At 45.7% G+C, this 15,671-nt stretch overlaps 1 protein-coding gene across 5 annotated transcripts in view; it reads right to left on the bottom strand.

The window, feature by feature from the left end:
* Nucleotides 1-15,671, bottom strand: part of LOC118386817 (cyclin-dependent kinase 19) — a 77,606-nt gene that overhangs the window by 30,218 nt on the left and 31,717 nt on the right. For all 5 annotated transcript variants that reach the window (XR_004826294.2, XR_004826293.2, XM_035774674.2 and 2 more), the window contains 2 exons: nucleotides 12,427-12,537; nucleotides 10,527-10,667 (listed from right to left, as the gene is read on the bottom strand). Coding sequence is in view for 3 of the 5 variants with exons in the window: in XM_035774674.2 (XP_035630567.1) it covers nucleotides 10,527-10,667; nucleotides 12,427-12,537 (252 nt within the window). In the remaining 2 variants the exon portion in view is untranslated. The remainder of the gene's footprint in view (nucleotides 1-10,526; nucleotides 10,668-12,426; nucleotides 12,538-15,671) is intronic.

Below are 15,671 nucleotides of genomic sequence, written 5' to 3'. Positions count from 1 at the left end.
GCGTGCCCCTGCCCTGTGCACCACCGTGAAGTCATACAGCTGAAGCTCCTCCAACCAGCGTGCCACCTGCCCCTCTGGCTCTCTGAAAGACATGAGCCACTGGAGAGCAGAGTGGTCAGTCCTTACAGTAAAGGGCAGACCACCCAGGTAGTACTTGAAGTGTTTGACGGAAGCCACAACAGCCAAGAGCTCCCGCCGGGTGACACAGTAGCGCCGCTCATGTTTGTCAAATGTTTTGCTGAAGTACGCCACCACTCTCTCCCCCTCTGGCCCCACCTGGGCCAGCACCCCACCCATGCCCACATTGCTCGCGTCTGTGTCCAGGATAAAGGGCAAGGTGAGGTCGGGGGGGGGCGAGCACGGGGGCCTCGATCAGTGCACGTTTGAGGGTGTTGAACGCCTCCTCACACTCCACTGTCCAAGTGAAAGCCTTGTCCTTCGGCAGCAGGCGGTTCAGTGGAGCAGCAACGCTTGAGAAGCCCCGTACAAACCTCCTGTAGTACGAGGCCAGGCCCAGGAAGCTCTTCAGCTGACGCTGGTCGGTGGGGGTTGGCCAGTCTCTGACAGCCCCTACCTTGTCCTCCATGGTGCTGATCCCCTCCTTCCCCACTCGGTGGCCCAAGTAGGACACCTCTCTCCTCATGAAGTGGCACTTCTCGGGGTGGAGCTTCAGACCTGCGGCATCCACCCTCTCCAGCACACGCCGTAGCGCCCCCAGGGCTGACTGGAAGGAGCTGCCATGGGCCAGGATGTCATCGAGGTATACCAGACACTGCTGTCGGGGGATGCCATCCAGCACCCTGTCCATCAAACGCTCAAAAGTAGCTGGAGCGTTGCACAGGCCAAAGCACAGGACCTTGAACTGCCAGTGTCCTCTGTTAGTGGAGAACGCAGTTTTGGCTCTGGCCTCTGGGGAGGGGCACCTGCCAGTAGCCACTGCGGAGGTCTAGTGAGGAGAACCAGGAGGACCCCCTAACCAGGTCCAGCGACTCATCGATACGTGGTATGGGGTATGAGTCCTTCCTGGTTACCTCATTCAGCCGCCTGTAGTCCGCACAGAACCTCAGCTTGCCCCCCTTCTTCGGAACCATGACGACTGGCGCCGCCCAGGGGCTGTCTGAGGGCTCAATGAAGTCTGCCCGCTGCATCTCCAACACAGCCTTGTCTGCCGCCTCCTGGCGTGCCAGCGGGATACGGCGGGGACGCATCTTGATGGGTCGAGCATCACCTGTGTCGATCTCATGCTGCACCAGATGAGTCTGACCCACCTCTTCCTCACTCAACGCAAAGCTGTCTCTGAATTCAAACAGCAACTGCCACAACCGTTTCTGCTGCTCGGGATCAAGACCAACACAGTTCCTCCCCCATATCTCCCTCACTGCAGACAGTGTCCTCTCCTCTCCCATCTGGGGTAGCTGGGCTGGGGGGGGTGCGGCCCGGGCTCACAGACGGCTGTGTCATGGAGGTAGCTGGGGGAATGTAACACACCGCCGTAGGTGACAGGGGGACTGGGGAAAAGTCACACACAGCTGTGGGGGAGGGGGCGCAGCCATGAGTCTCTGCTGCTTTAACTGTTGGAGTAAAGGGTTTGTTGGGTTGAGTGAATGTGACATTAGGGGGGGCCATGGTGACTTCCATCCCTCCCTGGAAGCTCAGTGTGCCCCTATTTAGGTCTAACTGGCAGCCTGTGCTCCTAAGAAAGTCCAACCCCAGGATACAAGGGTCCTGCACAGCCGCCACCCACACAGGATGACGCACAGTCCTGCCCCCTACTGTCAGAGTCATTATTCCCTTCCCTTTCATGGGTGCCAGCTCACCTGTGACTGTGCGGAGCTGCACAGTTGTAGGCTCACACTGAGTCCAACCTGGCACAATATCTGGCCTCACCAGGGTTACTGTGGACCCAGTGTCCACCAGGGCGGAGCAGGGCACCCCCTCCACAGTGACAGGGACATGACAAAAGTCCCCAACACAGGTCCGGCCCACCACAACAACAGGCTCCATCCGCTTGCCCTCGTCTGCTTCTGGGGGAAGTGGAGCCTTGCTTCCCGTCTGTGCCGGTGGGCTCCTCCTGAAGATGATGGTGGTTGGGATAGAAAGCCAGGGGTCCGCACTACCCGGTCTATGCGGACCCCGAGCCGTTTCCCTGAGCTCTGGGGGACATGGGGCAATCTCGGCGCAGATGGCCTGGCTGGCCACAACCCCAGCAGACCCTGGGACCAGAGCTTGTGTTTCGTGCCGCCTGTAGCGACACAGCCCGAATTAGTTTTGTCATTTCGGCCACCCAAGCAGGCTTTTCCGGCTCCGGGATGCTCTGCCCCACAGCTCGCACAGAGGGTGTGTCTCCCTGCACCCCCAGCCAAAGCCCCAGCTGAAGCCTCCAGCCATCTCCAGGCTGTCTGCAATGACTCAGGATGAGCCAGCTGGGTCTGTATGCGCAGCTCCGTAGGAGAGAGTGCCTGTATGAACTGGTCCCGTGCTAGCTCGCTCTGCACGGAGGGGGGCATGTGAGCATATGCCCGCCGAGAGAGGCTCTCAATGTCATTAGCTAGCACCCGTAGAGGCTCTCCAGGCTGCCTGCGTCTATTACTCAGTTCGGAGCGCAGTAGCCCGGGCTGTACACACTGTCCATAGCGCCTCCTCAGTGCTCCCACGAAAGCACCATAATCATGCCTGTCCTCGGGGCTCATCAATATCAAACAGGCCGGAGCTTCATCCGTGAGGCATAAAGCCAACTGCAGTGCCCTTTCTTCATCCGACCACCCCCTAAAATGAGCTAACAGTTCAAACTGAGCATGAAAAGCTTCCCAATCCGCCTTACCGGAATACTTCGGGGTCTTAACAGATACGGACGCAGCCGGGAACTGGGCGCCGCCATGTTTGTTTACATCCTGAGCCCCAGATTCCTCGTCACGCCGCCACTTCGGTCCGCCCACCAGAATCCGCGCGAAATACAGTCGACGAAGCACTCATGCCCGCTTCAGCCGCCATCGCTCTAACGTCCTCCCTCAAGCGGCCTCTGCGCTCCGACGCCCTGGCGATCTCCTCAGACAGAACAATTGTCCAGACAGAGGCTTGAGTTTGCGAATTGACGGTTTATTAAACCAACTTTACACAGGCTACTGTTTGGGCCGTAGCACACGCCAAATAGATGACAGATAACCCACAAGCCAATCGTGACCTTCTCTTGTGAAGCCCAGACGTAAGAGAGAGAGAACAAAGGCTGAACCTGGTCTTAACTTCCAATGCTCCACCCCCCTGCCCAACCCCCCTCCACGCCACTCCGCCAACCACCAGGATACCCGGCATCAGAACATTCCAGGCATTCCCGTGATTGGCCGATAGCAGGTTGATTGACATGTCGGACCCCGCGAACACCGGGTACTGGTCAGTACAACACAACCACCTCCTAGCCTAACACATAACACACAGCTTTCTGTGCGGGTCGCTACAATATGAATCAAGGCCAGACAGTCTGTGTACCAACAATTCAAATTGCAGAATACATACATACATACATACATACATACATACATACATACATACATACATACATACATACATACATACATACATCAAATAACCGTTTACCGTGATGTTCTCACTTTCACCATCTACAAAGCTTTATGCCCAAAGAAAAATGGCCTCCGTGTTATAGTATTGCTTCATCTAATACTTTACCCGTCAATATATTCTCAACAAAAATATAAAAGCAACATGTAAAGTGTTGGTCCCATGTTTCATGAGCTGAAATAAAATATCACAAGCATTTTCCATACGCACAAAAAGATAATTTCTCAAAAATGATGTTTACATCCCTGTTAGTGAGCATTTTTCCGTTGCCAAGATAATCCATCCACCTGACAGGTGTGGCATATCAAGAAGCTGATTAACAGCATGATCATTACACAGGTGCATCTTGTGCTCGGGACAACAAAAGGTCATTCTAAAAATGTGCAGATGTCCCACGACACAACTGCAGGAATTTCCACCAGAGCTGTAGCCAGAGAATGGAATGTTCATTGCTCTACCATAAGCCGCCTCCAACGTTGTTTTGGAGAATTTGTCAGCACGTCAGGCCTCACAACCACAGCCCACATGTAACCACGCCAGCCCAGGACCTTCTCCACCTGCGGGATCGTCTGAGACCAGCTACCCGGACAGCTGATGAAACTGAGGAGCATTTCTGTCTGTAATAAAGCCCTTTTGTGGTGAAAACCTCATTCTGATTGGCTGGGCCTTGCTCCCCAGTGGGTGGGCCAGTCTCCCAAGTGGGTGGGCCTATGCCCTCCCAGGTCCACCCTAGGCTGCGCTCCTGCCCAGGCATGTGACATCCATATACAAGGGCCTAATTGATTTCATTTCAAATTACTGAGTTCCTTATATAAACTGTAACTCAGTAAAATCATTGACATTTTTGTTCAATATACATTATCCATACAGCACATTCATGTCATCTGAGTGTAAAAAGGTACACAGCACATCCAAAACTAATCGTCAATTGAGTGCATCATTCTGTTCCAATGACTACTTAAACAGTAGGCTACCTGCCCACTGTTTTTTTCATCTTGAATCCTTCGTGTATCCTTCCATTTTCTGTCAGTCCCCTGAGTCTGTGTGTGTGAATCTCAAACTCATACGATTCAGTCTGCTCAACAAATATGGGCTGTTGCTATAGGAACCCCAGTAATAATGAGCTCTATTATTCAAACACACAACAAAACACCGCTATCTGCAAACACAATGACGACTCCCTCGAGGAGGGTCTCTTTTCACTCCCAAATGACTGGCACCGGCTCCTCTTTCAAATTCTAAATAAGTGGGCTAATACAGTCAGACTAAAGAAATTCATTTCACTGACCATAGATCATATTTCCATACAGGTGAGTAATAATTACCAAAAAGTTCACATAAAAACAGAGATTGGATGACTGGGCAATGAAAAAGTCAACTGAGCACTGAATTGAGGTGGTAATATTGCTGTCTGATGAGTTTTTCCACAAAAGTTTGGATTGTTTTGGACTCTTAACATGTGCTTAGCTTCCCAGAAATGTAAGGAGGTTTCATGAGAGTGGGTCAAGACTGGAAAATAAATATCCCGAAGCCCTCCGTGGGTCTGAAAATTCAATCCCCAAGGATGTGCCCGTCTTTCACAAAAAAACAAACATGTAGAGTCAAAAATAGCCCTGTTTTAGACCAGCAAGTGCCAGAGGCACACTATCTTTACATGCACTGGGAACCATACAGTAGTGCCATTATTAATTCAGTGTCTTTGTCCTTGCGTTCGCTGGAGTATTTTGTTCCCTCCTCTTCCTACATGTCTTATGATTAAGGAATGACCTGTTTATTTTCTCGACACACAAGCATTAACCACTCTACTGTACTATCAGAACACCATTACACACTGCGCTATGAGTTGTAACAGCGCAGGCCTGCCACAGCCCACTCTACACGGGATATAGACCTCGGGAGGGCACACACACAGTCCATATTCAGACAAAAGGACAGTGTGTGATTGCTGTTGTTCCTTGACATTTCCTGGTGGCACATGTGACACGTGACAACGGGGAGCCAGGGATCACTCCAGCTATGAACAACATTCCATTACACCAGAGGGCACGTCTTGTATTAATCATGAAAACGAGCCACCATAGGCAGGTGAGAGAGTGAGAGTGAGAGTGAGAGTGAGAGTGAGAGAGAGAGAGAGAGAGAGAGAGAGAGAGAGAGAGAAGCCTAGCACATCCATTTGCTGCAGCTGAAACCTGACTTTACTCTCAGTGTAACGTGGCTACAGCCTGTACATATTGACTGTCTAAGGCATTTTCAACCTCAAACATTTGTTTCTGGCAGAAATAGGAATTACTGCAGTATTCAGGTTTGGAGTATAGCTACAGTCTGCATGGTGGGGGAGGGATCTAACTTCTCTGGCTATTGTGGGTTACATAATTTAGGCAGGAGCAGGGGGCGGGGCTGCTTGGCTTACTGGAGAGGAGGGGTAGGGTAGACTGGTTTCTCTGCAGCTGTGCAGCGCAGCACAAGGCTACATGTTGCATAACGGGCAAAGTGAGCGGAGGAGGGAGCCATGCAGTTACTCGTATCTACCCCTGTGGCTGTAGATATAGGAATGCTGCCTGCGCTACTCCCCCCTCTAGCCTAACTCTAACACACCTCCCCCAACATTACTGTGGAGTAAAAATTGATAGAAAACCACCCCATATCCAGATGCGCTGGAATGTGGCATTTTTCAATGAGTAGCAAAATGCGAAGTAGAAAACAAACTTGAATCTTTCATATTTCAGAACAAGTTCACAATGGAAAGGGTAACAAACTAATTGCGCAAAACTGATACTCACATATCCCAATGCCTAACACCACCAGCTTGAGAGTGGAATTTGCACAGGCCTTTATCCACAATAGCAGGAAGTGCTAGCTTTGAGAAAGCACATTAAACTGCAATACATCAACCTTATTTGGAATAAAATACAGAGAAAGTGACAACTGAGAAATGAATCCTGTGGCAAAGAAAATAGTTATTAAGAAGAGTTGATGCTCAGATTAGGGAGAGTGTGGACCTCCAATGAGAAAAATGACCATGTACAGTACACTCATAGAAAAAAGGGTTCCAAAAGGGTTATTCACCTGTCCCCATAGGAGCACCCTTTTGGGTTCCAGGTAGAACCCTTTGGTGTTCCAGGTAGAACCCTCTGTGTTCGGCATGGAACCCAAAAATTATTATTCAAAGGGTTCTCCTATGGAGACAGGCGAGGAACCCTTTTAGGTTATAGAAAGCACCTTTTTTTCTGAGAGTGTAGTACTGACGAAAGCCCTGGCCGCTGCTTAGATAAAGGCTTTCTTGTGCAACAGGCACGCAGCTACAGCAGGACTTACCCTAAGCCTCTATTAGTGTTTGAGGTCAGACACATGAAATTAAACACACAAGTCCATTGTCTGTTCTTTTGTATCCAGGATGTTTCATTAACCGCATATATTGACCAGGCATTAAATACCTGCTTATGCTATAGAATCTCTAAGCAAAATTATAGCAATCCACTATTACCATGTCATAAACTGCTTAGCAATCCCCATCATCAACAACAGCGTGGTCCACTATCCTCTGAATGTTATCAATCAGATTTCAACTCCAAAAGAGCCCCACCATAACAGTAGGCCTACAGGCCATTAATAACAGTATGCCTACAATACATGCATGCTCTGTAAACTGCATCTCTGCATTACTCGACTCAGGCTGATGTGGTAGGCCCAGTGACTGAGGCCCTGATTGATAGAGCCCTGTGTATTTATATAACGTGAGTTAGCATTGGTCTTCATCGCACGACGCTGCCATCTGGGAGACCTGAGAGAGATTGCATAAGAGGGGATGACTTGGAGACCTTATAAGGTTCCCATAGCTGTGGGATTTGAAGATACACTCTCTGATTTCCTCTGCCTCTCCAGCGACGGAATGAATTGGAAGTCACATCAATTGACTGACTCAATTAGTGTGCAGTGAGTGAACGTCAAACAGCTGGCATCAATGAGTTGTAATAGATTAGATTGTCTACTACCTGTTCATCCATCCACATACATGATGAGTTTTTAATCAATATAATGACACAGCTGGTGCCCCTAATAGCAAGTCACACTGGCTGGCATGACACAAACTATTGGCTTTCCATAAGCAAGTTGGTGTGTGTGTGTTATGCTTCTGTTTAATGGTGTTATATGTTGGTATACAGTGTCATACAGTGTTATAATATAATATAGCCTAGCCCTTTTCATAGAAAGTCCAAGTTGGACCATAATCTGTTGGGTTTAAGCCAATCAGAAGAGCAAAAAAAAAAAATCTCAATCTACAAAAAAAAAAAGCTTCTAATAAGGAACTGCAGAGATAAGTGTTGCAAGGAGGAGAGGTTTAAACAGCCAAATAAGAGAAACACTTCCAGAAAACACTCAGCAGTGGTGCATGGGTAAAATCACTGAGGAAGCCAAGCCAGGGGGGGAAAAAAGGCATTTACAACCTGTTGTGATAATCGTCCCGTTTCATCTATAACCTGTTAGTTTTTATCCCTTGCCTCCGTGATATATAGGCCCGAGGCCGAAACAATAAGAGGACACAGTGGCAGAATAAATTCAACCACACCCGAGTTTCATCATAAAACCAGAGAGCAACACCTGCCCACAAACAAACAGTTACATGACTTAATACAGCATGGTCAAGCACGTTAATGTTTGACATTTTCGGACTACTAAACAACTACTGATTTAGAACCAGAGAGTTACCGCAAGTCACACAAAAAAACAGGAACTGCCCCACTACTCCAGCATCATTTCAACTTCAAAATGTCATCATCTAATCACCTCCGTTTAGTCTAATATAGTGACAACTAAAAGATACCAAAAACAACTTAGTCTAATCAACGTAAGCAAAATATGATATGGCTGTCCATGGTACTTATTTGTGTGCGTGCAAAGGAAAAAAAACACGTAGACTTACCCAGAAACTCCAATGCTATCCTCCTCTCTTTCATGACTCTGTCATAACCTGAAAGTGTTTGTTGTCCTAGGCCACCTGGCTAAAATGCTTGCTCGCTAGCCTAACTTCCTTTCATGGGCAATGATGTGCCAGTCCAGCTAGTTAACATTAGCCTACTACATCTAGCTACGTATTAAACTTCCATCCTCTCAGACCAGGGGCACAATGTATGAATTTATGGTTAAATCAGAATCACCATTATAATCATTGGCCAGGACAGATAATAAAGTTTTATTTTATTTTAAAAAATATGTCCAAATTCCTATCTCCCATCCATGGCTAATTTAGGAAAGGGACAATTTTAGCAAGCTAGCTAGCCACCGGAGGACAATTCTGTAAATAACATTTAGCTTGTGATTGGTGTGAAGCCAAATCCAAACGGGCTTCCCTTGTATGATTTTAGCATTTCTTTTTATCAAGGGAAGCAAAATGCTCGCTGGCTTCCCTTGCATTCCATGCTACGGGTGACAACAATGTCATACTATTTTTGACCAGACTGCATCAGATAGATGGCCTACATATACTGAGACAGAGGGGTGCTGTTTCACTTGCTCGTAAGCTTTCACCGGTGAGATACATTCAGCCTCTGGCGAATTGAAGGAAAATTATGAAAGACAGAGAGACGAAAGATGATTTAAAAAATAATAATAATCATAGTCACATTGTTGGGAAAGCTTGGCTTCCCTTGGAATCCATTAATACATGACACTGAAAACACTGTGGGAAAACCGTGGGGGAGAAAATCTCACATGGGTGCTAGAGTACAGGTTGGGTGGTGGCGGTAGGTGGGTAGAATTGAAAACATTAACCAGCCGAGATACTTTATTCCACAGCCAACGGCGTTAAAACTCTAATAATAAAGTGTACAAGGATTTAACAGCACCTGTGCCAGAACATAACAGGATTCAGTTCGTTGGCGAGAGGGTTTCTTTTAGGATAGTTGTTGCAGTAGACACCACTCATTGCTGCTCTTAGATATGCAAGCAAACAAGTGACTTCTTTGCATGCATCCTATTGGTTAAAAGCAGCCTGTACCACAGTTCAGATCAATGACCAATAGGAAAAGGACAGATCAGTGAAGACTGATCTCCCTCAATGTGAGCAAGACAAAGGAGCTGATCGTGAACTACAGGAAAAGGCGTGCCGAACATGCCCCCATTAACATCAACGGGGCTGTAGTGAAGCGGGTCGAGAGTTTCAAGTTCCTTGATGTCCACATCACAAACTAATTATCATGGTCCAAACATTCCAAAATAGTTGTGAAGAGGGCATGAGAAAACATTTTCCCCCTCAGGAGACTGAAAAGATTTAGCATGGGTCCTCAGATCCTCAAAAGGTTCTACTGCTGCACGATCGAGAGCATCCTGACCGGTTGCATCACCGCCTGGTATGGCAACTGCTCAGCATCTGACCGTAAAGCGCTACAGAGGGTTGAGTCAAACGGCCCAGTACATCCCTGGGGCCGAGGTCCCTGCCATCCAGGACCTATACAATAGGCAGTGTCAGAGGAAAGCCCATAAAATTGTCAGAGACTCCAGTCACCCTGGTTATAGACTGCCGTACCGCTTGCCGTGTACGGCGAGGACCAAAAGGCTCTAGGACCAAAAGGCTCCTCAACAGCTTCTACCCCCTTTTGTGCATTGCTGCTACTCGCTGTTTATTATCTATGCAGAGTCACTTCACCCCCACCTACATGTACAAATTACCTCAACTAACCTGTACCCCCACACACTGACTCGGAAGCCTCATTATTCTTATTGTGTTACTTTTTATTATTACTTTTTATTTCAGTCTATATAAATATTTTCTTAACACTTCTTGATCTGCACTGTTGGTGAAGGGCTTGTAAGTAAGCATTTAATGATAAAGTCTACATTTGTTGTATTCGGTGCATGTGGCAAATACATTTTGATTTGATTTGATCAGTGGTTGAGGTGTCAGTGAGCAGGTGTAGCAACACTGTAAATGGACACTGATACTACGCTCTACTCACCAGATCCCTGTGAAGCACCCAGTTGGCATGAAGGTAATGGATCCCGTCCAGAATCTGATATAGGAGAGACTTGACCATCCCTCTCGGCAGCTGCATGGGCTTCTTATTGGCCTTGGAGGCTCGGTGGAACTTGATGATGTGCTGAAAGGAGATCAGAGGGAGTGGTGTAGAGAAATGTATCAAGCAAGAGACTGAAAACACCTAGGTTTCACAATATACACTACCATTTAAAAGTTTGGGGTCACTTAGAAATGTCCTTGATTTTGAAAGAAAAGCACATTTTTTGTCCTTTAAAATAACATCAAATTGATCAGAAATATAGTGTACACATTGTTAATGTTGTAAATTACTATTGTAGCTGGAAACGGCTGGTTTTTAATGGAATATCTACATAGTTGTACAGAGGCCCATTTTCAGTAACTATCACTCATGTGTTCCAATGGCATATTGTGTTAGCTAATCCAAGTTTACCATTTTAAAAGGCTACATGTTCACGAGAAAACCATTTTGCAATTATGTTAGCACAGCTGAAAACTGTTGTCCTGATTTTAATTTTTTTACCTTTATTTAACTAGGCAAGTCAGTTAAGAACAAATTCTTATTTTCAATGACTGCCTATGAACAGTGGGTTAACTGCCTGTTCAGGGGAAGAATGACAGATTTGTACCTTGTCAGCTCGGGGATTTGAACTTGCAACCTTTCGGCTGCTAGTCCAACGCTCTAACCACTAGGCTACCCTGCCGCCCCATAGAAAGAGGAGTGGGAGGCCCCGGTGCACATCTGAGCAAGAGGACAAGTACATTAGTGTCTAGTTTGAGAAACAAGTCCTCAACTGGCAGATTCATTAAAAAGTACCCACAAAACACCAGTCTCAACGTCAGTGAAGAGGCGACTCTGGGATGCTGGCCTTCTAGGCAGAGTTGCAAAGAAAAAGCCATATCTCAGACTGGCCAATAAAAAGAAAAGACTAAGATGGGCAAAAGAACACAGACACTGGACAGAGGAACTTTGCCTAGGCCAGCATTACGGAGTCGCCTCTCCACTGTTGACGTTGAGACTGGTGTTTTGAGGGAACTATTTAATGAATCTGCCAGTTGAGGAACTGTGAGGCATCTGTTTCTCAAACTAGACACTAATGTACTTGTCCTCTTGCTCAGTTGTGCACCGGGGCCTCCCACTCCTCTTTATATTCTGGTTAGAGCCAGTTTGCACTGTTCTGTGAAGGGAGTAGTACGAGATCTTCAGTTTCTTGGCAATTTCTCGCATGGAATAGCCTTCATTTCTCAGAACAAGAACAGACTGACGAGTTTCAGAATAAAGTCCTTTGTTTCTGGCCATTTTGAGCCTGTAATCGAATCCACAAATGCTGATGCTCCAGATACTCAATTAGTCTAAAGAAGGCCAGTTTTATTGTTTCTTTAATCAGGACAACAGTGTTCAGCTGTGCTAACATAATTGCAAAATAGTTTTCTAATGATCTATTAGCCTTTTAAAATGATAAACTTGGATTAGGTAACACAACGTGCTATTGGAACACAGGAGTGATGGTTGCTGATAATGGGCCTCGGTACGCCTTATTTAGATATTCCATTAAAAATCAGCCGTTTCCAGCTACAATAGTCATTTACAACATTAACAATGTCTACACTGTATTTCTGGTCAATTTGATGTTATTTTAAAATGGACAAAAAAAAATGGCCTTTCTTTCAAAAACAAGAACATGTCTAAGTGACTCCAAACTTTTGAACGGTAGTGTACATAGATACATACATACATACATACATAAATGGTACAGACAGGAAAACATCAAGAACAAAGATGAAACAACCAACAGAACAAGTTGATGACACATCCAAACAAAAACAGGTTGTCTAACTGGCGGTCATGATGAATCACTTACCCAGAGATCATGCTCGGCATAGTCGAAAAGGAGCCAGACCTTTCTGTCACTGTGGGACAGGAACACTTTCTGCAGGGCGATCACGTTGGGGTGTTTCAGCTCTCGTAGCAGCTGGAACACACAGCAAGAGGTTACATGAATCTCCAATAGCAAAGAACACCTCTTTCAATGCATATTTATTAACCCACTGTGCACACACTGGTTAATTCAAAGTTGTTTCCACATCATTTCAATGAAATGAAATTGAACCAATGTGGAATAGATGATGAATTGACGTCTATGACCAGTGGGAACTTGCGAATTGCGAATTATTGCACTGACAAGAGTCATTCATGTCATTCAGGGTTAAAACATGAACTTTGAAAAATGACAGTAAATCAGGTACATCAAGTATAACAGGAAACATTAAGTTTCCTGAGTTAGAATAGATTAGACTCTCTACTACCCGTTCATCCATCCACATACATGAGTTTGTTTTGTTACCAGGAACATATCTTTGCAACAGTCCACTACTCACAATTATCCTGTGTTCACAATATAATGACACAGCTGGTGTCCCTAATAGCAAGTCACACTGGCTGGCATGACACAAACGATTGGCTTTCCATAAGCAAGTTGGTGTGTGTTATGCTTCTGTTTTATGATGTTATATGGTGGTATACAGTGTTAAAACGATGTAATACTTACATTTATTTTAATTGTATATTTAACCTTTATTTTACTAGACAAGTCAGTTAAGAACAAAATCTTATTTACAATGACGGCCCAACAGTGGGTTAACTGCCTTGTTCAGGGCAGAACGACAGATTTTTACCTTGTCAGCTCGGGGATTCGATCTAGCAACCTTTCGGTTACTGGCACAACGCTCTCAACACTAAGCTACCTGCCGCCCCAAATATATAGCCTAGCCCTTTTCATAGAATGTCCCCATAATCTGTTGGGTTTAAGCCAATCAGAAGACGAAGAAGAAAAAAAATCCCAATAAGAAGACAGTGGCAGAATAAATTCAACCACACTTTAGTTTCATCATAAAACCAGAGAGCAACACCTCCCCACAAACGAACAGTTACATGACTTAATACAGCATGGTCTAGCAAGTTAATGTTTGACATTTTTGGTCTACTAAACAACTATTGACTTAAAACCTGAGAGTTACCGCAAGTCACACAAAAACAGGAACTGCCCCACTACTCCAGCACCATTTCAACATCATCAAATGTGTATTTATTAGGGATCCCCATTTAGTTGCTGCCAAGGCAGAGAAATATGTTGGTGCCGAATGAGCTAAAGACAAAACAGTAAATCATTTAACATCCCTACCCCACCACAACACACAATGTTCAATACCACCATACAACAATATCACAATGTGTGCGTATGCATGTGTCTGTACCTTTGTGTGTGTCTCTTCCACAGTCCCCATTGTTCCATGAGGTGTATTTTTATCTGATTCTACTGCTTGCATCAGTTACCTGATGTGAAATAGAGATCATTGTAGTCATGGTTCTATGTAGTAATGTGCACCTCCCATAGTCTGTTCTGGACTTGGGGACTGTGAAGAGACCTCTGGTGGCATGTCTTGTGTGGTATGCATGGGTGTCCGAGCTGTGTGCTAGCATTTTAAAACAGACAGCTCTGTACATACACCTCTTCCAAAAACAATGAATGATGAAGTCACTTCCACTTTGAGCCATGAGAGATTGACATGCATGTCATTAATGTTAGCTCTCTGTGTACTTAAAGGTAATCCCTGTTATGAGCCAACTGCAATTTTCCCAAGTCCCTCTTTGTGGCACCTGAACACACTACTGAACAGCAGTCCAGGTGCGACAAAACTAAGGCCTGTAGGACCTGCCTTGTTGATAGTGTTGTTTATAAGGCAGAACAGTGCCTTACCATGGACAGACTTCTCCCCATCCTAGATTAACTGAATCAAGCAATTATTAACTCATTAACCTGGGGCACCATGGGAAAACTAGTTTTTATTGAGTTTCTATTTCCCAAATTAACTCAAAGAATATCAGAATATCCATTTTACAACAGCCGCTAATTAACCAGTTGCCTCTACCAATCTCGTTCTGAACGTCGTATAGCCCGTGAATCTGCACGGACCCGGGTCTCACCAATGAATTCGTTCCACACCAATCTTAGTTGAATATTTATTTACTAAAAAGCTCAAATGATGATAAAAGATACACATAGACAAAAACACATTATAGGCTATTGATTAGAACTAAGTATAACGGGCCAACACACTATGGCGCGTGTTACCCACGATGAAGATTTCAATAGAGAGAGAAAACAAAGTACACAAGAGAAATATACATTTGGGTGAATTTGTCAGCTATGCTATTCTAACCCTAGCCTTGCCCCAAACTGCCGCTCTTATGGGTCAGAATATAATTATGTAATTACGTGGGGATGATCTCAGAGGATTCTCTGCGTAGGCCTTCAGCTGTTCGATGACGCGCTACTCCGGCGCACCTCTCTGAGAGTCCTCCCAATGTCAGTGTCCTTTTGGGCTTAGGAGTCTGTTCCCTCACCCTTTGCTCTGGAAGGGGTCTTCTGAGGACAGACAGCTCTGTAGCTCACAGCATAGGAATGAAACCCTTTAGATACCACAATTCGATGGGAGATGGAGGCTAGGTGGTTCGACTTGAATTCACCCGCTTAGACACAGCTACTCATCCGTAGCTTGGGTAGAAAAGGATTTTTGTTTACTTTTTAGACCTTGCTGCAGCTGGGGTCACGTAGTCCTCCTGTAAATGACATACATTTTCATATTCCATCTATCGTCATGACCACCATTGTGGCTGACGGAAACCATTGTTCCAAAGTCCCTTTATTTCATGTTTAATGTTCTGAGGCTGGTTCTCCATAGTAATAGGACAAAGGAATTTGTCTGTAGCCTGAGATTTACCAGGGGCGTGAGGGTTTATAAAACCCCCCACATCTTCAGACCCCTATATCTCTCCTCCTCTGTTGAGGTTGAGAGATAATCTGTAGGGTTGTGGTCTCCTGTAACCTGACCTGGTCAGGACATTCATGACAACAGCTACCCTGGGGAATTCCTGATTCTACCTGGATTATGTTTGAGAGGCTTCCATGAAAGATCACCCTCCGTGTTCTGTTAGACAATTAACTCTTTATCCAAATTATAGCAGTGAGTGTAAAGCCCTTATACATACGTTTTTCCAGCAGCAGACTATGATCGATAATGTCAAAAGCTGCACTGAAGTCTAACA

The sequence above is a fragment of the Oncorhynchus keta genome, chromosome 8, assembly GCF_023373465.1.
Source record: "Oncorhynchus keta strain PuntledgeMale-10-30-2019 chromosome 8, Oket_V2, whole genome shotgun sequence".
NCBI classification, from domain to species: domain Eukaryota; kingdom Metazoa; phylum Chordata; class Actinopteri; order Salmoniformes; family Salmonidae; genus Oncorhynchus; species Oncorhynchus keta.
Note: the sequence above shows the minus strand (reverse complement) of the source record. Positions and strands in the feature narration are given on the sequence as shown.